Raw genomic sequence first — 23001 nt, forward strand, 5'->3', positions numbered from 1 at the left:
TGTGGCCAGTGTGGAGAGCAGCTCAGAATGAGCCCACAGGGTATATGGTGCTGGTCAGCTTGAGAGAGCACAGCTTCATCAGGTCACACTCCCTCCCCAAAGTCAGGTTAACCAACAGGACAGTCTCAGGACCCCAGTGCCCCAGCTCACGGCCAGCCAGCTGCCCATGGGAACTCGGAAGGCTCCCCTGCTTCCAGCCAGGCATAAGGCAGGGTGGGGGCAGAAAGAGGATATGCTCAAATAAAAATTGGGTCCAAATGGAAAAGCCAATTTGGCCGAAAGGCCAAACATCTGCAGTCCAACATCCAAAAATGAGATCATGTGTGTTAGCCTCCCTAGTGGCTCCCCTGAGGTAGGGGTGTGGGGCCCTCCCAGCAGGATCCCCCATCCACACCCATCTCAGGAGCCCCAAATCAAACCATAGGCACTACCCCCAAGCCCCTTCTGTCCCTGTTTCTCAGGGGCAACAAAAATTTTCACCTGGTGTCCCACGAAAGCCATTTCAGGGAAAATTATGCAGACACCCTGGCACTGGGTCAGTGGCCCCTTCTCCCTCCAGCCAGAAGTCCTGAACTCTACAGGTCAGGCTGGTGCTCCAGCCCCAACTCTTCTCCACTTCCCATGGACCATCTCCCCCAGACTGTGGAGATCCAGGTTACCCCAGCCTCAGGGTGGGACTGTCACCAACTCCAAAGTCAGCCCATAACTTTGGCCTAAAAGAAATCAGGCAGCAAGTCAGGTAAGAAATTGGGCCGTGATCCCATGCTGAGCCCAGAGCTCTCCACATCACAGGCATTCAACACATGTGGGTTGAAGATGATGAAATCAGGAAATGGCCCAGAAAACATGGGGCAGCTGCCCAAAGAGAAACCCAACCTTGTGGGTCAGGGCTCCATGGCCCATCCCCACCTCAGGACCATGAAGGGGTATTGGAGTCCTGTCAGTTTCACTGGAGAGGAAACCATGAGGCAACCTCTCCTAGGGTGTATATAGTGGTCCTGGGACACAATGAGCTCACCCAGACCCCAGCCCATCCCAAGTGAAGTACTGTCAGAGTATTAGGACCAGTCAGGAGTTTTGTACAAAGACCCTCCTCCAAGAAGCCCACCAGAACCACTGTGGTGCATAGTTTACCCTTCATGGAACTCCTAACGGGCAGACCATTTAGGCCCCAGGTCTCAGCATCCCAGCCACACTTGAAGAGCCCTGCCAGGGCTCCCCATCCAGGAGCATCATGAGGATCCACAGGTCCCAAGGGTCCCTTTGAGCTGGGGATTTTGCCTCTCCGGACAGATCTGTCTCTTTGGTAAATTCTGGATAGCCTTCCAGCTTTTATGAGGCTCAAAAAATCATACATGTCAGGACAGGAGACCTCAGGGAGGACAAATGGCTCAGAGGCTTTCCTGTGTTCCCAGAGGCTAGGATTTCACAAAGTCCCAGGACTACCAGAGACATGGGCACGAAGCAATAGACTGGGGCCCAACGCAGGTTAACCAGAGCCCCAAGCCTCTCTCAGCAAACCCCCGACCCCCGCCACATTTGACCTCAGGTCTCATCTAAATCAGGTGCTCTCTCTGTAGAGGCATTTGAAAACGGCCCTGACCCCCAACCCAGGAGAGTGACTGAGCCCTCCCCCGCCCTGGGCAGCGCAAGACAGGCGCCCAGCGCCAAGGACAGGACAACAGACCACACAGGCGCCAGCACGTGCAAGGTTAGAAGCCAGTGTCACCTGATTTCGGAGCAGGTTAGTTTGAGCTACGAGATGAGCCTGCAGTTTGCCTTGGCACCACTGGGGGGCAGCTTTCTCAAGCAGCGAGACAGGCTGGGGGTGGGGAGGGGAGGTCAAGGCAAAGGAGAGTGGAGAAACAGGAGGGAGATGGGGAGAGAGAAACAAAGACACAGATATTAAACACCAAGTCCAAACGTCCCAAATGCAGTGACAGACAAGCCGGCCACCCCTCCAGGGGTCCAGCCCCCCAGCAGGTAAGATCCCTTGAGGCTAAAAGAATTAAGGGGAGCCCTGGGGAAGGGGCAGAGAAAGGGGTAAACTCCAACTGCAAAGCAAAATGTGAGAATCGTTAGCAGGGGCTCAGCAAGCTTGTTCCTGCCCCAGGGTGGACTGGGGAGGGGGATCCACCCTCAGCCCCTCACTTGTGGACAGTGTGACCAGCTCAAGCCCTGTGCCCTCAGGCTTGTTCCAGCGGAGACAGGGTCAGTCGGCTCCCATGACAGAATTCCACTCAAAGCACGCCAGGTCGGGAGGGGCCGCTCCAGTGAAACCCAAGCCAGGCCTGTTCTCATCCTGGAAAGTGGCTTCAGAGCAGGGCGGAGGGCCCAGGGTCCAGGGCAAGCACCATAGGGTGGGCAGGGTGGGCCCTCTCCCAGGTGCTCATAAGTGTTTTTCCCTCACCTGCCGTGGGCCCAGCAGCATCCCCCACCACACTCACTACCTGGGACTAGTCACCAGCTGTGAACCCATCTGTGAGTGGGGGGATGATTCCTGCCCCAGGGGAGCAGTGAGACCCAAAAGTGCAAAGGGGTGAGGTGAATACGGCCCAGGAAGAAGGCCCCTCCAGGGTACTTGGGTACCCCCCTCTAGATTCTCCCCCCAGCCCCGCCCTCCAGCCCTTACCTTGGCAATTTTGGCTTCATCCTTCTTTTTGGCGGTTTGGAGGGACTCGTAATGGTGCCGGGCACTGTCATAGTCCACCAGCTTCCGCCCGCGCTTGGCAATACGTGACTGGAGGACAGACAGCGGTTGGGTGGGGGGAGGGTTGCTGAACAGGGCCTGGCACCCACACTGGGATGCTGACCCAGGCTGGGCTCAGAGAAACTGGGCTGTGGGCACTGGGAACTGGATGGAGCCGAAAGGTGCAGGGCAATCGATCCCAAGCTCAAAAGTGCATCTAATGCATGCTTGACTCGCTTGCTCCAACATTTCTGGAGGCAAAGAGCTCACCCCTTCAAGGCAGCCTATGACCGTCCTTATACAGAGGTCAAACCACTGCCTTCAATATCCAGATACTTTTGCCAGTACCCACCAGCCAGCCATGTGTCAACAAGCCTCCTCTCCGCCGGACCCCAGGCTTCTCTACTCCCAGGCTAGCAGCACTGCCTCCCTCCTGCCCTCCCCATAAGGCATCTTGAGGAGCCCAAGGCATCTGCACTGGGTGCCATGGGGGCCAACAGGAAGCCCAACCCCTAGGGGATCAGGTCTAGCACAACCACCACCAAATGGCCTCAACACCTCTGCTTCCACCCAGGGCCCAACGGCCACAGTGGAGGGTACCTATTAGGCACCCGTGCTCAGGCCTCACCTCCCCTTATATACTTCCTACAACCTTATAGTTGCTCCACAATGACATGGTCAAACAGACATATGTGCATCATAGGGTCTCTTCCCATAGTCTGGAGACCCAAAGGCCTCAGCTCAGAAACGCCCAGGTCTGGGGGCCGGTGGGCTGGCCTCAGAGGGAAGGATGAATTGCCTGGTGAGAGAGGTGCCCGCCTTCAGGGCAGGGTCACCTCAGTGCCTGCCTCCCCTGCACAGGCTACCCGGCCAGAGCAGGACAGACCTACAAAGGGTGCCTCTCACCTTGATGTCAGGGAACTGGCCCAGGTATGTGTCCATGGTCAGCAGCGCCTGGTCCACCAGCTTCTGGTGGTAATCCAGCCAGAGGAGGTCATTGTTCTGAAGGAGGTGAGGGCTCATAAGAATATGGCCAGGGGAACTGGGCCATGCCCAGTCCCCCGCTCTCTCCCAGAGACCTGGGGTTCACAGCCCAAAAGCTTCTCAGAACCTCAGGTAAAATGGGGGTAGTAACTCCTGCCCAACAGCCTCTTCCAGGGCCACTGTAAGGAACAGATAAGCCCAGAGCTGGGAGGGTCGGGGAGGGGAGGTGATTTGCCCAAGGGCACACAGCATGTGAATGCCCGAAGACCAGAAGGGCTTGCCCCGAGCATCAGGCAGGGCGGGATGGGTTTAGGGCTGAAACCAGAGGGCCCTTTGGGAAGGACGGAGGTGCCTCACGCTCACCTCAGCTATCTTGTTGGCTTCATCCCTGCCAGGCCAGTCGGGCTCGTACACCTCCTGCAGACATTCATTCAGTTTCTTGGAGGCCTCGTGCATGGCTGTGGGGCAGAAGGGCCATGCTGCAGCCAGGGCCATGGGGGGACAAAGACAGGGGCCGGGGCGGGACACAGAGGGTCGCCCTTGCCCCTAATTCTGAAGGCCCAGGAAGTATGTGGGTCCCCACTGCCAGCACTTACCCCTCCACCACAAACCCTGGTCCCCGTCCCAGCTCTGCCCCCATCAGCTTCATGTGGCAAAGGCCCCTCAGTATCCCACGAAGCCCATCTACTCAGACCAGGTCCTCTCCTGCCCCTTACCCTTGACTGAGGCCAGGTAGGTCCGGAGATCCTTCTGCAGTCGAGTGCCCTCAGTCTGCAAAGAGAAAGATAAGGCCAGGGTGAGGGCCTGGGGCACACGCTGTGCCTGACCCTGTTCTTCCTACACTCCCATGTAGAGAAACGCAGGCTGCAGATGTTGGCCGCCCCAGATCAGCTGTCCTCATCGGGTCACTGGCAGGACTGGAGAAGACAAGACCTGTGCATAGTTCCTGGGCACAACCTGGCCCAGAGCACCCCTCCGAGCACGGCAGCTCATTCCTCTCTGGATGCAAATGCGTATGGAGCATCCCATGCTCCTCACCCCCACCCCTGCCTTGGAGCCCTGAGTGCCATGGGATATTCCTCCTGGTTTGGCAGCACCTATCTCTACCGGGCAATCTTCTCAGTCCTGTAAGGAAGGCAGGAAAGTGGAGACCCTGCCACCCCAAATAAGGCACAGGCTGAATGATACAAATGACACAGCACCCATGTATAGTGGGACTGGCGTATGTCCCAGGCGTGCCCTCGACAACCACAGACCAGGGGACCAATGAGCACAGAACAGGGGAGTGGAACACCCAACACCCTGCCCCAAAAGCTTAGGCCAGCAGGCTCCCACTGTCTCATGCCAGGGACGGAGGATGGCCCTGGAGGTAGACTCTAGAAGGTGGAAGGGAATGGCTTAGCCAGGCTGCACAGAGTGGGGGGTGGGGGTCATGCCCATGACTCTCAGGACACTGGCCCAGCCAAGGGAGGATATGGGATGTAAGAGGAAAAGATTGGCCAGGGGACTGGGCCAGACAGGGAAGGCCCTGAGCTGGGGAGGCAGCCCCAGGGACTTGCTGAGACAGCAGGACAAGCAGAGACGACACACCCATAGGCAAAGCCTCTAGTTCCTCTGGATTATCAATTCCACACAAGGCAGGAACAGCAAAACTGAGCCCCAGGTGAGAGAGGGGGGAAAGGCTGAGCTAACAGATGAGGTATGGGAGCACCAAGAGTGAGATGCTGGAGCTTCCAGAAGTCATGTACAAAGGGGGAAAGAGCACACTGGTTTTGAGGTTATGAAGACCCACCCAACTCTGGCTGTCACTGGACATATAGCCCTAAGCAAGTGACCAAACCTCTCTGAGCCTCAGTCTCTTCCTCTGTTAGCTGGGATGAATGACCCCTGCCTGGCAGACCGCAGGCTGATGCATGCTCAGGAAGAACAGCACAAGTGAGCCAGGCCAGGCCCCTAGCCTTGAAAGCCCGCTGCAGGAGATGGGCCTTATGCTGAGGATGGTGATATGGGGCAGTGGGGGGACAGGAGGAGAGAGGGCTTCTGCAGGGCCAAGGACAGCAGTGCCAGAGGCTGGCTTCTGCAGGGGAAGAGCACCCTCCTGGAGTGTCTCTGCCTGAGGCTCTCACATCTCGGCAAACCCCCTGCCCTGGTAGAGCACTAGGCAGACACAGACCCGGCAAGATGCCACAGTCCCCCTCCTGGCCTGTGGTGCCTCTACAGGAGGTGAAAGGTGGTCTCCATGGCAAGCAGGGGCATAACAGCCTCCTGGGCACACCCTAGGCACCCTCAAACCTCTCCTGCACCTGCCTCCCCACCCCCTGGGAAGAGGCTCTTCCTCCTCATAGGCAGGTCCTGCTCTTCCTCTCTTGGTGTCCTCAGAGTGTCACACAGCAGTGGTCCAGTGGGGCTGGCTCTTGCCCTGTACTCGTCTCCATAGCATCATTGTCCCTGCCTGACCACTGAGGGAGCTGAGAGGTTCGGTGACCTGCCCAGTGCTACGCAGACTGGTAGAACCAGTGAGTAACCCCACAGCCTGGGCACTCAGGCCCCAAAGGCAGCGGCCTGCTTATTATGATGAAGGCTTCCAGAAGACAGAGAGGTTTCGTGCAGGGACGGTTCCAGGGCGGCACATAAGATGTACAATGTGGCGGCAGGGGGGCGGTACGGGGCCGGGGCGGGGGGTGGGGGGGACAAGGGGTGGTGAAAAGGAAAAGAAAAACCCTCTCCAAAATTCCATCAATCCCCACAGACCACAGACTAGCCGCTAGAACCCTAGCCACCCATAATTCTGAGGAACTTCAAAGCTTGTGGCCTGCTGATTAAAGATAAAGGAAGAAACAAGGGCCAATCCACAGCATTGAAACCTCTCTGGAATTCCATCAGGGATCAGATGTGGGCCCTATGGGACCAGGAATGGGGAAGGGCCCGTCCCACTCTTGATGCTTCAGGGACAGAAATGAGGATTCAAACGTGCTTCTGACTCGAGGCTATTGCATTCATCTGATGCCACAGAATCTTACAGACTCGGTTTCTCTTCCTGACAAGCTATCATCATCTCCCTCCCCTCCTCATCATCCTGCGACAGCCTGTCTCCTCTGCACCCCAAGGAAGGGATCTCCCCAGGGGCGGGCTGCTCTGCTTGCCCAGTGCCTCAGGCCGTACCAGGGCCCCTTGTGCTTCCCAAACAAGGGCATGCTGTGATCGGGCACACTGGGCACAGATGTGTAAGGAGCCACCCCCAGAGCTCTGCCTCACATGTGCCAGCTGCAGCTGGGCCCCTCAGCCCAGTCAGTGCCCAGGATGAGGCCCAGCCCTCCCCCAGGCAGCTGCCTCCTGCAGGGCAGTGCCCAGCAGGCCAATGCAGAACCTGTGTGTTTGCTTCCAAACTGGCTCCCTTGGCCCCCCCACATAGGGCACCTGAGAAACAGCTCTCTGGAGGTCCCTGGGGCTTTAACATACTCCTTGCAGAGCAGCTGAGGGAGCAATAAAATTCTGGAGCACGATCCCTTCAGCCTGCTCTCCTGCCTCTGGACTCAGAGTCTGGAAGGACACCACAACCCAGTACCAACACCTAGCGTAGCTCCACGGGGGTGACTTGGCCCACACCCCACATCCCTGCTATACCTCCCTTCAAAGGGTGCTCCCCTGCCTCCCCTGACACCAGCCCCCACCAGTGGTCTGAAGACCCAAGCCCTCATCTTCCCAGTGAGTCTAGGGGGAAAGGACATCCCTCCTGCAGGACTCCCTCTGGCTCCAGCTGACTTGTGCCCTCGCGGTCAATCCCAGAGGATCTTCACACAATAGCCCGGGATCCCCCCTTCAACCACAGTGGGCCCTGAGAACAAGAAGGAGTCCGACCTGGCCCCACCTCGGCAACAGATAAGCCAACAGCAATAATGAGCCCCTGCGTGCAAACTACAGGTGGTCCCAGGAGGAAGAGCCTGGTCCACTCCCCTTCGCTCCACAGCCCCCCAGCTCAGGTCCTACTCAGGCCTTCCCAGGAGCCATCCCTCTGAGTGGGCCAAGCTCTGTTTCTCCGTGCAGGGACAGAGGGCAGAAGTGCCAAGACTGGTACTGAGTACACCCAGGAAGGACTATGAAACCTGCCTCTCGTGAGAGCCAGCGATCTACGGCCTCACCTAGGGCACCTATAGGAAGGGGTAACAGATTTGCTTCCTTAAAGGCCACATTCCCTGCCATCCCAGTCCCCAGCTAGCACACTGTATGTGGTCTTCACAAATAAAAGAGCAGGAGAACACTCAGCTTGCAGACTCCCCATGCTCAACGTCCAACCCATCTTCCCCAGGGTCTCCCAAGCCCGGGGACCCAGCCTCGCCCACACACCCATCAAATCCAGAATCACGTGGTTGTCTTAACCCCCAAGACAATGTTACCCCAAGTCTCAAATGAGACCTCAAATCTGCCCACTCTTACTTGGCCCCTGAAAAGCCAGCCACCCCACCTGACCTAAAGGCAGACAGAGCCCCAGCTCAAGTGACCACTACGTGTCCACCTCCGGGGGGCCACCAGCACTAACTGTCTTTAGTGCTGGCCTCACTCCCTGGTGGCTCTGCCCAGAATCAGAGTGACTCCTCGTCCAGAGCTGGGGCCCAGCAGGGGTGACTCTGAGGGATGAAAGCAGGGAGTAACGCTCTGGTCCCTGCACTGGGGCCAGACCCCGCGGAACCTCAGCTCCCAGATGCGTACGTTGCTCACCTTCTGCCAAACAGTCCTGCTCATGAGGCAGCCCCATCACCCCCCACCCAGATCAGGAGCTGCCCCAATCTCTCTCCCCAGCCCAGCCAGTCCTCAGGACCGGGGCTCAGCGCCAGAGAGGGAAACTGAGAGTGGACAGATCTGGACACCATGCGTTGTGTGTCCTTGGAAGAGTCGCTTAACCCTGCTGAGCTTCAAGTGCCTACTCTATGAAGAGAGTATTAGCACCCGCCTCAAGAACACAAGGTTCGGGTCTGTGACACACAAGCAGTACCTCATCCACAACAGGGATCTAGAAACAGTGATTCCCTAAAGGACTTTCAGAGCATCCCACACAGCCTGAGGAAGCCAGCTGATCAGGGGACCTACCACAGGGGCTTTCAGCAGAAAGAACCAGAAGCAAAGACATCAGGCCTTGCTTGTCTAAGCCTCCATTTTGCAGGTAACAAAACCGAAGCCCAAGGAACAGGACACACAAGGGCACAGGGCCCATAGATGGCTCTGACATGGCACATACCTGGGCCTTGAAACTCCTCCCATTTGTGGCCTGGGGGACAAGCAGCCTTAAGGGCTCCCACCCCTGCTCTAAAGAGACCCTCAGTGAGCTCCACTGGCAGGCAAGGGTGGGCTTGGCCCTGGAGATTGTCCCAGCTGCTCTCCAAACCCCTCTCTTCCACCAGGTATCTGCCCAGACCCGGCACTCTCCCAGCTTGCCCCTTACTGTCTCCCAGCATGCCCCTCACTCTCACCCAGCTTGCCCCCTACTCTCTCCCAGCATACCCCCCTGGGGCCTCTCCTAGCATACCCCCCACCCCGTCTCCCAGCATACCCCTCTTAGCCCTCTGCCAGCATGCCCCCCACTCTCTCCCAGCACGCTCCCCAGCCCTCTCCCAGCATGCCCTCTGGCCCTTTCCCAGCATGCCCCACACTCTCCCAGCACGCTCCCCAGCCCTCTCCCAGCATGCCCTCTGGCCCTTTCCCAGCGTGCCCCACTCTCTCCCAGCACGCTCCCCAGCCCTCTCCCAGCATGCCCTCTGGCCCTTTCCCAGCATGCCCCACACTCTCCCAGCATGCTCCCCAGCTCCCAGCTCCTGGCCAGTGAGGGGACTGTCAAAGTTCTCCAAAGAAGGCCCCCTCTCCCAGGTTCCATTCCAGCTGCAGAGGCATCGGTGGGCACCTTCAGTGCTTTCAGAGGCCTCAGGCATGAACAAGGAGCAGGGAGAACCTGGTCCTTCCCAGCCCCAAATCTGGGCCTATTTGGCCCTTTTCCTAGCACAGCTTAGACGATGACCCCACCCCCCATGCCCATTCCTTGTGGCCCCTGCTTGCCTCCATCCCCATCTGTTACTCACTGAGGGCTGGCCTGCAGAAGCCACAGGGCCATGGCCCAGCTCTCCCTCACTTCCTACCACCAGGTCCTTCCCAGAGAGGGCAGAATCACCAGGGTCATCTCATTCCCCTCTTCTATATCTTCAGATACAGCCACAGAAGTGGCTAATTCTAGGGGCACCTGAGTGGCCCAGCTCGTTAAGCATCTGACTCTTGATCTCAGCTCAGGTCTTGATCTCAGGGTCATGGCGAGGCCAGCGGGAAGGGGAGTGGCTAATTTTAGATTTAGTAGATGTATGTGAGGGAAAAGTTTTCAGGGGCATCCCTGTTAAGGTATTCAGGGTCCTTCAGTCAGGAAATCCTCCCTGATATCTAACCACTGCTTCCAGGCTGCCCACCTGATTCAGCCCCTCCTGTCACTGGTCTCTTAACTATCTAAAGGAGCTGGTAAGGGGCCATTGCAGTCTTTGGAACCAAACAAACATGGCTCTAAATCCACTCCCAAAGCAGGATGACCCTGGGCAAATTACCCACCTTCTCTGAGCCTCAACTGCTTCATCTATAAAAGGGGAATGATGATACTAGATACCTTACAGGGCTACTGGGAGGCATCCAGAGGCCATGCTCAGCAAGTGCTCCAACCAGATCCTGTCTGCTCTGCTCCCACAAATGCCACTTTCCTCACAAGAAGCTTCTTTAGCTCCCACTTGCCTTGACATTCGAGGTTTTCCAGAGTTTGGCCAAAATCTACTGCCCGCTTCAACCCAAACCCTCCCACCCTCCCACCAATCCACCCCATACGCCGTATCAAAGCCCTACAGTATACCCCCCAACCCTCCCTCCTATTTCCCTTGGTCCACACCCTAAGCCAGTATTCCCTCTTCCAGGAAGTCTTCCATGACCTTGCCAGCCCACACTGGCCCCTTCTCCCAGCTCTCTCACTCCACAAACTCAGCTCTTGACATTTTTTACCTGGCAGCCTCACTTTTACTTTGCACAAACTAAGGCAAAAGGTCCCGAAGGCAAAAGACCTTGCCCCTTAAGGCAAAAGGTCACCCACACTCACCAGCTGCTTGTTGAAATTCTGGACACACTGTTCAAACTGCTCATCCTTTGTCTCATCCGCCTTTCCCAGTTTCTGGAGGACCTGCCAAGGCAGCAGGAGAAAGAGTTACCATAGGAAAGCGGGCGGCCAAACCAAAAGCGCCCAGTCACCAACACCACAGATGACTTCCCAACCCAGCCAACGTCCTGGAGGCCCACAGCCAGCATCACACAGCCCAGGGCACTGGGACCATCAGAAGGTCTTGTGGCTGCTGTGATCCTCAAAAGCCACTCAGTCCATCAAGTCTTGAGACCTCCCCATCCTCTATCGGCCAAGAGGAGGAGCTTAGGTCAGGCTTGCCGGAATGACTGAAACCAGGAGGAGGGGACACTCTTAAAGACAGCTTGAGGGGTCAGGTACCCCTCCTTGCTATCTCACACTGCACCTCTGTGGGTTCCACCCAATCCTGGTGGCTAAAAAGTGAGCTGAGCAAAAGAAGGGCCAGGTAAGGGCAGCCACACCTCCCCACATGACTCCATTTCCTGGTCCCAAGACTCTTGAATACCAGAGGGAGGAGCAGAGCAGCCCTGAGCTGGGAGGTAGCCACCCCAGGACACAGAGGGCAGCGAGGGGTGGCCAGGGGTCAGGCTGTTTGTATCAGTAGGAGCCAGCTCGCAATCTGACTAGATTTTCAGATGTGACCTGCTCTAGCCACGCTGCTCCCTTCTCTACAAGCCAGCAGGCCACCCTGGGCCTACTCGTGGTACTCACACTCACACTAACACACCTACATTCACACACACATGCACACACACATATAGCTCACAGCCACCTGCTCTACTCCCATCTAGACATCTCAGAGGCAGACTCTTCTGATGAGTCACAACTGTGCTTTCTCAGCTGTGTGGGGAGGGCAGGAGGGGAGGGCAGATGTGGGGAGAGAGGTGGGGAGAGGCAGAGAGACCCAAGACCAGAAAAGGGGGAAAGACCTAGAAAAAGGAGGAGCTGGATCAGGAGCCTGAGAGGAAGTATCATGAGAGAGACAGAGGGGTGGAGGGAAGAAGGGGTAAGGGCAACAGGGGAGGAGAGGGCAGGGAAAGAGAAAGAGGACAGAAAGGCTGCAGAAAGGGGAAGCTGAGGCAGAGATGGGGCAGGTTTGCAGGAAGAGAGGACAGCAGAGACCACAATGGAGACAGAGACCCCCACTCACAGCACCTCCACAGGAAGCAGAAGGACAACACTGAGATGCTCAGCAGAGGCAGTGGCCAAAGCCCAAAAAGAAGGAGAAGAGAGCCTGGGCGGCTGAGTCAGTCAAGTGTCCGCCTTCAGCTCAGGTCTTGATCTCAGGGTCCTGGGGTCCAGCCTGGCACCCAGCTCCCTGCTCAGCAGGACGTCTGCTTCTCCCTCTCCCTCCACCCCTCCCTGCTGTTCATTCTCTCCCTTTCTCAAATAAATAAATAAAATCTTTTTTAAAAAGAAAGAAGAAAGAAAGGGAGAGAAGGAAGGGTGGCGGGGGGGGGGGGGGTGGTGGCAGGCGGAGGTGAAAACTGCGGCCTGGACCAAGGGATGCTCTGTCCCAGAACAGAGCCTGGACCCTTCCCAGCCCTGGCTGGCTGTAGGATGGCCCAGGCTGCCATGCTGCACCATCTCCAGCAGGCTTGGGGGCCACAGCCAGGCCCATCGGCTCTCAGACCTTCTCTCGGTGTGTACATTTAGCACATACAAGCGCCTGCTCTGTGCACAGCCATGGGCACCACTGCTATGGGAGCAGATGCTAATCAGACATGGATCCAGCCAGAGAGAGGGCAGCGTGTGGCACTGCAGGAGCCTGGGTGGATACCCATATAGCCTGGACAATCAGAGAAGGCTTCCTGGGGGAAGTGGCAGCTGCTCAGATGGCAGGGAGAGAGCATGCAGCAAAGGCGGGGAGACCAGAGAGATGTAAGGTATGTTACCAGGGAGTTTCAAATAACTTGAGGTGACCAGAAGCCACAGAGGACGGTGAGGGAGAATATGGGCAGCAGGAGGAGTAGGAATAGGCACGGGAGAGCAGCCCGCCTACAGCTTTGTGCTGTAATGGTCACAACACAGTTTATTGGGCAAGTGCAGCTGTAGGCCAAAGGCTGACACTGAGGTGAGAGGCAAAAAGCAAAACAAAACAACCATGAGCAAGAAAATCAGCACTTCCCGCCAGCCACGGGCCCCCGCCACCTCCCCCTTGGCAACCATACCCAGATGGTCCCATGGAAATGGGGTGGAGCTGTGGAAGCGCCTGGCCTCTCTGCACGGAGCTTGAGTGACTCACCCCCCATCAGACACGAGACCCTAGGCCCCACCACCTCCAAAGACAGAAATGGAACACCAGGTGGGAAAGAACTTCTAGAAGTCAACAGAGGTCACTGAAATGAGCACGAAGCTCCCAGGAAGCTTGGTCAAGGCCAGGTCGGCCCTCAAGACAGGAGGACTGGGAAGGTGGCCCTGTCCACTCCCTATCTCTCTTCTCCCTGAGGAGATGTACTCAGTCGGCCAAAGGTCCCTAGTCCCAGTCCTGCCACCAGAGCGCCTGAGGGCCCCAAGCCCTCAAAACCTCACACACACATGCACACCTGGCCCCAGCTCCCCAGCCGGGATATAGGTCTTGCACCAGACAGGTCTTCTCGCCAGCCACAGCAAGCAAGCCAGGCGGTGAGAAGACCACTGAGAAAAGGGACTTTCTCTGAGCCTCAAGGGCATTGTCTGGGAAATAAAGAGAACATGAGCACCCACCTTAAGGCTCATGTCTGTAAAGTGTATCTCTGTGTGTGGCACACTCGAGTAACCAGTCTCTCACCGGGCCTTCAGAGCTGCTTTCACACAACGGGGTGGGGGGGGGGGGCAGGCCTGACACCAACCTTCCTCCAGGATGGATAGCAAACTCCTATCATCCTTCAAAACTTGGCTCAGATGACACCTCCGTGAAGCTGCCCCCGCCCCCTCTCTCCCCAACACTTCCGGTACCACTTAGGGCCAAGGACCTACTCCCCTCACTGCTGCGCCATGTGCCCAAGTGTCTGCCTCTGGCTGTGTCCCGGCCCATGAAGAGTCTGAGGTCAGAGACGGTGTCCAGTCCTTTCCATGTCCCCAGCTCCTGCAGAGGGCTGGGGACAGGGCAGACCCAGAACTTGCTCTTGGTGGCTGCTGGCTAATCTAAGCCGTGAGCTTTGAGGACAGAGTCAAGACCTTGAACAAAACATCCCATCTCTCAGGCGAAGTATCCTCGTGCAAAAGGGAAGGCCGTGTAAAGTACTCGGCCTGACACGCGGACAGAAAGCTGAAGGTCACCCTTAGAACTAGGGTTAGAGGGGGCACTTCCATCAGTCTGAGGTCTGGTCTAGGGTGACATGGGCCAGCGCCAAGGAGTCCCAGGCCTGAAGAGCCAGGGTGCGGGGGAGTGATCGGCACAGGAAGGTGGCCCGGCTCCCCACTGTGCACGACCTCAGGCTAACAGCTTAACCTCTGTGGCCAAGGCTTGAGAAAACGCCCGGTGAGTGCGTGCTGGCCTTGGCCTCATTAACCCTCACTGCACCCACCCCCATTTAACAGATGACGCAGCCTGGGTACCCAACCTCAAGGCGCTGCTGAACTGGCTAAAAACAAGCTGGACATGCCTGCCTCGGAAGAGAGACCAGGACAAAACTCGGTCCAGTAAAATCCCACAAACTCCCGCTACCAGCTTCCATTTTTTCCAACCGCTGTAACTGGAACTCCTACCACGGCCCAGCCACCGGGTAAGAGGCCTTTCTGATCAGCTGCTGTCAAGCCCCAGACCATGACCACAGCCCGTCCCCTCCCGACCGTGGCCGTGGGCCTCAGCAGCACCAGAGCTCTATCCATTCAGCACGCAGTTAGTGGGGCCTCTTGGCTCTTGTGCCAAGCTCACACGCAGACCACTGAGAGCAGCAGGGGGACTCTGGGTGTCCAGAGGGGCCTGCTCCCAGGGACTCAGGGAATGCAGGACAACCAAGGCGGTTACAAGGGATGAGCAGGAGTCGGTGGGCAGGAAGGCCTGGAGCAGGAGTCGGTGGGCAGGAAGGCCTGGAGCAGGAGTCGGTGGGCAGGAAGGCCTGGAGCAGGAGTCGGTGGGCAGGAAGGTCTGGAGGCAGAGAGGCAGGATTTCCACTGCCTGCCGAGGGTTATGTAGGGGGAGAGCCCCAGACACTCTGGCGTCACACTTTCACACTTGTCACACACTATGTCACACCCTTTCACACTATGTCTGCCTTTGCAATAAAATAAAGAGGAGCCTGATTATGGGACAGAGGACAGGTGCACAGGCCCGGCCACACCTCGGTGTTAGCCCAGGGCGGGGGCGTAGAGACGGTTCAGCAGCCCAAACGGCCAGCAGTCCAGAAAGCCTCATCAGGGCCACCTCTTCTCAGCACGTCCTCACCCCAGCCAGAAGGCAGTGGAGCCCAGGTGACCCCAAAGGGACCGTGCAGGGCAGGGCAGAGACGAGCAGCCGGTGGCAGAAACAAACCTCCTTCTGAGAGCATCCACACTCCCACCTCACTGAGCCTGGGCCATGACCCAGCACCAGCAGCCCCTCTCTGAGCAGTGGAGGAGGCACACCAGGGCTCAGGGGGAGATTCGGAGGAAGGAGGTGCCTCCCTCCCAGCCTCTGTGCTTTGACCTTTCTCCCAGCCCAGAGCATCCCACTCCCACAGCCGGCATGGGGCGACCTGCCAAACCCTCACCTCTCCTCCTCCCAGCCAGCAGATGGCCCCTGGGACAAGACACCTGTGTCTCTGCACAGCCATGCTTACATGACCACCAACCCCAGAAGAACAGGAAAGCCCCTGGGGACCAGGCTGGTTTGAACTAGGAGCAGTTGATCACTCAATTCTCACCGAGCCCTGAGCAAAGCACATTATAGTCGCCAAGCACCCCCTCCTATAGTTGAGTGTCTTCACCTCCATGTGACAGATGGCAGGGGAGTACAGATCAGTCAGGACACACAGCCTGAGGTCTTAGAGAAGGGAGTAAGCTCTGAGCTTCTCTGCTGCTCCTGGCCCCCAAAACTTGAGGAGGGGCACCCCATAGGCCTCACCGGGCACAAGCCACTCCAGCCCAGCAGATACAGTATAGGTGAGCATGTCCGCAGGCCCTCACCCCCTGGGCTGATGGTGGGTGGCCCTGCTTGGAGCCCTGAACTCAGGACAGTCCCCTCCCGGGGGCTCTAAGCCCTCCTTCCTCCAGAGAGGGACTGAGTTCTCCTGCACTGAGGGGACACACATTCACATCTGAATGGCATGGCATAGGGCAGGAATAAGTGCTCTCTAACCCAAGGCTAGAGAGAAGCACCAAGTCCAGGGGCCTAGGAGGGAAACCCCAGGGAGGCAGGGCCCATGTTCCCAATCAGCCCTGGTCCCCAGGCTCTGGGCCAGAAAGAAAGGCTGGGGGCCCCTCCAGCATCTACGGCACACCTTGTCATGGCTGCTACAGAGGCATCTCATACAGCCAAAGAGGGTGGGGACCCACCCACACCTTACCCCAGTGTCCCCAGAACCCCAACCCTCACACATACACAGTGGGGAGAGGCCTCATCTGGCTCCCCTCCAAGGACCCACCACCCAGCTGCTGAGACCCCGCCAGACCTTCATCTTCCTCATCATCTCCTCCTGGCGCCTGCCCAGTGGCTGCCTCTGTCGGGGTTGGTGGAGAAGTGAGCTGTACCCGGGGGGCTGGGCGTCACCACCTCACTGCTTCCTCCCAGGAGAGCTTGCGGTCCGGGGGGACCACAGCAACAGGATGCACGTCCTCACACCTCACACAAAGTCCCAAACAGGCAGGACACACAGACCGACACACAGGGGGCAGGCAGGTATAAGGCCAGATTTTCCCACAGAGCACTCAGCACACACAGCCAGGCCCTATTCTGAGGAAGACACCCCAAGAGGGGAAAAGCCACAGCTGCCCCCTCCCCAGGCAAACATGTCAGTTTGGCATACTCTGCCCCCTCTCCCCAAGGGGCCTCTGGGTTTCTGGCTCACTCCCTGTCACCCCGGGCTTTCTCTCTGTGGTCAGCTCTGGCTGCCTCCTTCTGCACCACCTCTGCCACACACAGCAGGGGTGGGCCAGGCAAGGCTGGGGAGCTCTGTGGCCCCACAGAGCCAGCCCCATTCCCCCTGCTTCTATGCTGCAGGGGCCCTTGACCCACGTGACGGACTCTGACACTAGTGGTGTGAGCCTGTGGCCATGCTCCTCTGAGACCCTCTGGCAACCCAGGATCTGGGCAGGACCCCAGCAGCACCCACAAGAGAGCACAGGAGAGGAAGAAGGTAGGTCCCCAAGCCAAACACTTTGCATATGCCTCACTGACACACTGCAGATGACTCCAGAATGAGCCATTTCTCCAAGGAGCCCTGGCTGCCTTCAGGAGCAGGTGTGTTCATTGCTATCGGGTATCCTTGCTCCTGAGTATCTCATTTAATCTTCAGGCCATTTCCTAAGCTACACATTCTTTCCCCAACCTTAGAGATAAGAAAAGTAAGGCTGAGACATTAAGTAATAAGGCCACATGGCTAAGAAGGAGCAAAGCCAGGACTCTGTGGCTTTTCAGTGGCCGTGAACAAGTGTGGCTCAGATCTCATCTGCTGTGGCAAACGACCTAGACCTCTAGGTCCATCACTGTGTCCCCGCTGAGGCCACACAGTCCATGGGCCAGTGACTGAGTCAGGGAGGGGGGTGTGATGGCAGAGGCAATTGGCTCCAACAGGTGAATCTGGCCTGGGAATACCCCACCAGCCTCGCTGAACCCTGCTATGCTGCCCTCCTTCCCTGGCCCCTTCTTCCAAAGTGAGAGCCTGGCATTCTCACTTAATGAGAAAGAAGATAGAGGCAAAGAGTGCCGAAGTAGCCTGGTGCCTGGCCAAGGCTAGAGCCAGGGCTCCTGACTCCTGGGTCCTTTCTCCTGGGCACAAGGAAGTAGCTGCGTCTTCCCTTCTAGCATCCAGCCCCAGCAAAGTCTGCCCCCTCCTTCCAGAGAGCCCCATGAACTCACTCACGAAGCAGTCAGTCAGCTTTGCCTTCAGGGCAAGCAGCTGTGCTTCCCCCAAAGGCTGAGGGTCTCCCAGTGACCAGTTTGCCATTGAGCAGCCCCAGGCCTGCTGTGCCTTTCGGGTGTGCCAAGGAGAGGAGGGGAGAATGAGGGGCCTGACCTCTCTGGGGAGGAGTCTGGCCCCACTCCAGCTCTGCTTCGACCAGCAGTAGGGAGAAATCACTGAGGCTCCTGCCTGGGAGCAGAGCCCAGGGTCTCAGAAAGCAAATCCAACACACGGCAGAGTGTCCCTGGCCAGTAAAACTCCTTAGCCCTCTGGCAGCCCCAGGCTGGCCACACATCAGGCTTTCCCTTACAACTTCCCAGAGGCTCAGAGACTTTTGAAGAAAGGTAAATGTTGAAACACGAGCCTTGGGCAAGAGCCAGGAGCAGGATTCCATCCCCGGGAGAATGCTCCCCAGCACCGAGGCCCCCCACGCAGCACCCGGCTGCACACTCGCAGGCTCCCAGGCACAGGCAGCAGGCACACCTACTACCCTCGTGTTCACGTGCTGATGCTCGTCCACGTTGTCTGCGCACACACGCTCACACACACTTCCTGATGGGGCCCTTCAGTCGCCCCCAGGCACAGCAGGAAGGCAGCGGGAACCACAAGGAGGCCACAGAGGCAGGAAAAAAGCAGAGGAGAGACCAGGAGACGCTGTGTAAGAAGAAGCCAAAATGAGGAAGGGGAAATGGAGAGAAAACCAGAGAAAGGGAAACCAGCAGGAACCCAGAGAGCACAAGAGCTGGGGTCTAGGCCAGGGAAGGACCCAGCAGCTCCAGGCAGGTGGGTCTCAGGGAGGAGAGAGACCCTAAAGACTCCAGCTCCCTCTCCCTACCCCAAACACACACACACACACACACACACACACACACACTCAAGCACACGCACACATTTCTGCCCCCAAAAGACAAGCCTGGCCAAGGGGCCCTAGTCCCTTCTCTTGGTCTCACTGCACCCCCATCCTAGGACCTCCATTTCCCCAGGCTGGCTGCAAGGTGGTGGCAAGGGAGGCTGGCTCTAGGGACTGGAATCTGGCATCCTGCCTTCCTCCCAGGGGAAAAGAGATGCCTGCCCACCTCCCGCTCTGGAGGGGTCCCCTCACCATCAGATCCCAGCCCAGCGGGGCTCTCCGCAGGCTCCAGCTGTGGGCACTGCAACAGCCCTCCTCCTGAGCTCCACAAAGATCACACTACAAGGCGTGACCCCAGCAAGCTGGGTCCAAGGACCCACCTTGAGGGAGGCCCATCACCTCTGACACCCGCTTTCACTGGGCTTACTGAACATCCTGAGGTGGGGACTGTCATCTCATTTTACAGATGAAGGAACTGAGGCTCAGAGAGGTCACTTAGCTAATAAGTGGCAGAGCCAGGACCCAGACCCAATGGACTCCAAAGCCCAAATTCAACTTGTAATTCTCCAGTAAGGACTGCACAGATGTCCAACAGTCACAGGCAGCACACTTAGGGTTTACTACAAAAGATTCATCTTGCTGCTATTCCATCTTGCTGCATTCCAAAAATTTAACTGGCAAAGAAAGCACTTTTGAAGGAGCACCTGGGTGGCTCAGTTGGTTAAGCATCTGACTCTTGATTTTGGCTTAAATCCTGACCTCAGCGCTGTGAGATCAAGCTCTGCACTGGGCCAGGCGTTGAGCCTCTCTCTCCTTATTCCCTCTGTCCCCAACTCTCACCCTTTATTTAAAAAAAAAAAAAAAAAAGGCACTTTTGTGACATAACCAACACAGATAGACAGATTGTGTAGCAGAATGCAAAGTTTGCAAAGATTTTTGCCATGAAATACAAAACTAGAAAAACATTTCCAGGTTCCCACTAGCCCACTGAGGTTGGGCTGGGCTGGGCTGGCCACACCCCTGCCCCTCTCCCAACCCAGGAAGCTCCTCCCCTCATCTCGGCTTGGTAATCTGTTTCTTTTAAGAAGTCCTTGTGTTCTGAAGTCATTGTTCCCTGACACCAGTCTACAAAGAGTGACTAGCCTTGCTTGGGAGATGGTCACTCTAAAATTACCTCCTTCCTCTTTTATTGATTTTCCCTTTCCTTTACGAAATACTGGTGAGAGTCAAGAGTGATGTTTGGTTCTCTCTTTTACAACCCTAACTGAATATATAAACACTTTGCCCTCACGGATATCAGTCCCACCACAATGCCTTGAAATGTGACTGGTTGGTCAAAAGCCAGAGTGCAGAGAGCTCCGTGGCCCATGTCAGTTGTCTGTCCATCAATCCTTCAGTCCCAGGGCTGGAAGCCTAACCCCGGAGACAGGTGAGGGACTGGGGTCTGCTCTTCCTCCATACCCACCTCTCCAGATGGAAGGGAAGGCTCCCTCTCCAGGTGCCTGCAGCTGAAAACCACCCTCCTCCCCTCTCTCCTGGGAGGGGAAATTCCAGCCTGTTCAGCAGATAAGCCTATGGCCAGTGGCCAGGGTAGGGCCACCCAGAGCCCAGGGGAAGCTACGGTGCAATGGGGCGGGGGAGACCGGAACAGCCCACAACAGAGCATGGGGGAGCAGAGGCAGCAGAGGCCCACGTCAGGATGGGGAAGGGGTTAAGGAGAGCCCAGAGGGCCCAGCTGAGCTAGGGTAGTTGAGGTGGAAGACATAAAACAGCAGCAGTCACCCATCCAAAAGCGTCTAAAAGGCTTACAGGAGTTCCCCACATCTGTGAGAAGAGGGAGGTGTTCCACAGATGAGGAGACTGGGGCTCAAAGCCTGGGATCTCAGGGCAATGTCAGGTGAAAGGAAGTTTAGGCTAAAAGAAGCACTGGAGCCCCAAGAGAGTGCTGGAGGGGCCCTGGCTGGGGACAGGCTCCCCTCCCCTCCCCTCCCGTTGGGGACCACCCACCAGATTGAGTCCATCCCTAGTCAATAGCAAAATCAGGCTTCCAAGTGAATAGTTCTTCTGGAAGGGCCAGAACCACCCAGATGGAGGCAGGCCACCCCCTTCCACAATCAGAAACCACCCAACTGTCCAGACCTCCCCAAAGAGCCCTCCACTCCTCCCATCCACACTCCAGGGGGAGAAAGGAACTTTTTACCAACTTTCCAGGAGGGCTCAAGCTGCTCTCTTCTCAGGAGATCCCACTGGATTTTGACCCTCACATACAGCCCACAGTGAGCAGTCCCTACTCCTGGACTCTGGGATGTGGCCTCCTGGGCTGGGAGAGCTGTAGCGGAGGCTCATCTTGGACACCCTCCCCCAGCCTCCCTGGCTCTGTTCTGCAGGGAGCAAAGCAAGATCCCTAAGCCAACACTTGAGAGAAGGCATGACTGGTGATAATACAAGTCTCTAAACAAAAACAAAGCAGTGCACAGAAAGAGTGAGGCAAGGGAGGTGCTGTTCTTAGGAAGCAGCTCAGGGAAGTGACAGTTGAGACCTGATGAAGGAGACAGAGCAGGCCAAACAGAGTACAAACAAGTGCAAAGGCCCTGAGGTGGGAAGAGCAAGGTCAGTGCAAAGAGAAGGTAAGAAGGTGGGTGAAGGAGGAAGAAGTCCTAAAATGCTATGCTGAGCTGAGCTGAGCTGAGCACTCCACACAATTTACCTATCAATCTCCCGGAATCCTCACAAGGGAATAGTAGTAGGATCCCCCACTTTGCAGATGAAGAAACTGAGGCACGGCTTTAAAATCTCCCCAAGGTCACAGAGCCAGTCAGCAGGGTGGCGGGAATCCAAACCCCAAGCCTGGTCCCAGAGGCCATGTGCTCTCACCACTGCACAAACTACCCTAGCAGCCAGGGCCAGACCACAGGGCCTTAGCTGGAGGCCTCTGCTTTGAAGCTCTGCATGGAAATAGGAAGCCCTGGGGAGCTCTGCTCTGACCCACAGTGCTAGAACACTAAGGCTGCTGTTGGGGACAGACCCAAGAGCAGGGTGAAGCAGGGAGCCCATTTAAAAGGTGTCCTCAATGACCCAGATGGAGCCACAGGCAGGAAATGCCAGGTTTGGCAAAGGCAGGAAATGTGAGCAGTGGCTGAATATGGGATGACAGAGAGAAATGAAGGAGACTCCAGGGTCTGAGCGACAAAGGGAAGGAGGAGTCATTACCCAAGATAGGGACATGGTGAGTCTGAGGTGCCCAGAGATGTCGGGGAGGGCAGGGCAGTGGGGACACAACAGCGAGGACCCCAGGGCAGCCAGGGCAGAACGCACCATCGGGCTCCTGAACCCCCATTCCCTGTCCACTTCCCCCTCATTCACTCCTGTTCTGGGACGTCCAGCTCAGAGTGTCTAGTCTGGACAGCTGCAGGGGAAGGCGAGAACATCTCCCGCTCAGAACTTCTTCTGGTGTGAGAAGCCCCACAGCAGAAGATTCAGGGAGCAGGCCCAGGCTCTGCAACGCTGGGCAGGGAGTACCCCTTTCTGAGCCCTGAGCCTCATCAGGAAACACGGAGCAAGACAAGGGAGGATTAAGTTTGGCTGAGTAGATAAGAGGGCCCAGCCCAAAGTGGTAGCTGATTTCCTTTCTATTCCTTCGCCCGTAACTTGACCTGGGATTCCTTATACCCAAGCCAGAAAGTTCAAGCAGCCTCTCCCACCTAGTCCCCACCCTGCCCCACCCTCTCACCCCCGGTCCACACATGCCTTCCATGGTGCCTGCCACCAAGTGCACCTGCTCCCCGTGACTCACCCAGGCTTGAGCATGACACTCCTGGTGGACGGCAAACACTAATCCACCCCACCTCCCCGCAGCAGCCTCCTCCACCCCACAGCTCTGCAGAGGTCCTGCAAGCCACCCCCTTACCCTGCCCCTCTTTGGCAATAAGAAGGCAAAATGGTAGATCCCATGGAAACTAAACATCAGCTACAAGCAGTGGCAGCCCCCACTAGCAGCCTTAATGCGCCTGACATTCCTGGTATGGAGGCTGGGAGACAGTCCACTGTCCAGAGGTCCAGAGAGGCCCACAGCCAGCCCATCTGAGTGACACAGGGCCTCCTGTCATGCTGGGTGGGGCCTGCAGGGGCAGGAACGACCCCACCCTTGGCCCAACACCCCATACCACCTGTTGAGAGATGTCAACACAACCACCCCCAGAGCCATCACCCACCCCATCTGTCTCCACCATGCAAGTGTGAGTGCTATTCTCAGCCCCAGGCTCCAGGACTTGGGCCATGGACAGAGGGGGGAATCTGGCCCTCTAGT

General features: G+C 57.2%; 1 protein-coding gene across 23 annotated transcripts in view; it reads right to left on the minus strand.

The window, feature by feature from the left end:
• Window positions 1-23001, minus strand: part of BIN1 (bridging integrator 1) — a 55178-nt gene that overhangs the window by 16789 nt on the left and 15388 nt on the right. For 13 of the 23 annotated variants that reach the window (XM_032353936.1, XM_032353939.1, XM_032353937.1 and 10 more), the window contains exons 2-7: window positions 10785-10865; window positions 4390-4444; window positions 4037-4131; window positions 3596-3691; window positions 2633-2740; window positions 1730-1822 (exon numbers count right to left, since the gene is read on the minus strand). In XM_032353936.1, coding sequence (XP_032209827.1) covers window positions 1730-1822; window positions 2633-2740; window positions 3596-3691; window positions 4037-4131; window positions 4390-4444; window positions 10785-10865 — 528 coding nt within the window. The remainder of the gene's footprint in view (window positions 1-1729; window positions 1823-2632; window positions 2741-3595; window positions 3692-4036; window positions 4132-4389; window positions 4445-10784; window positions 10866-23001) is intronic. The other 10 variants (XM_032353938.1, XM_032353942.1, XM_032353950.1 and 7 more) reach the window with 1 other exon arrangement.

Source organism: Mustela erminea, chromosome 8 (genome assembly GCF_009829155.1).
Source record: "Mustela erminea isolate mMusErm1 chromosome 8, mMusErm1.Pri, whole genome shotgun sequence".
NCBI classification, from domain to species: domain Eukaryota; kingdom Metazoa; phylum Chordata; class Mammalia; order Carnivora; family Mustelidae; genus Mustela; species Mustela erminea.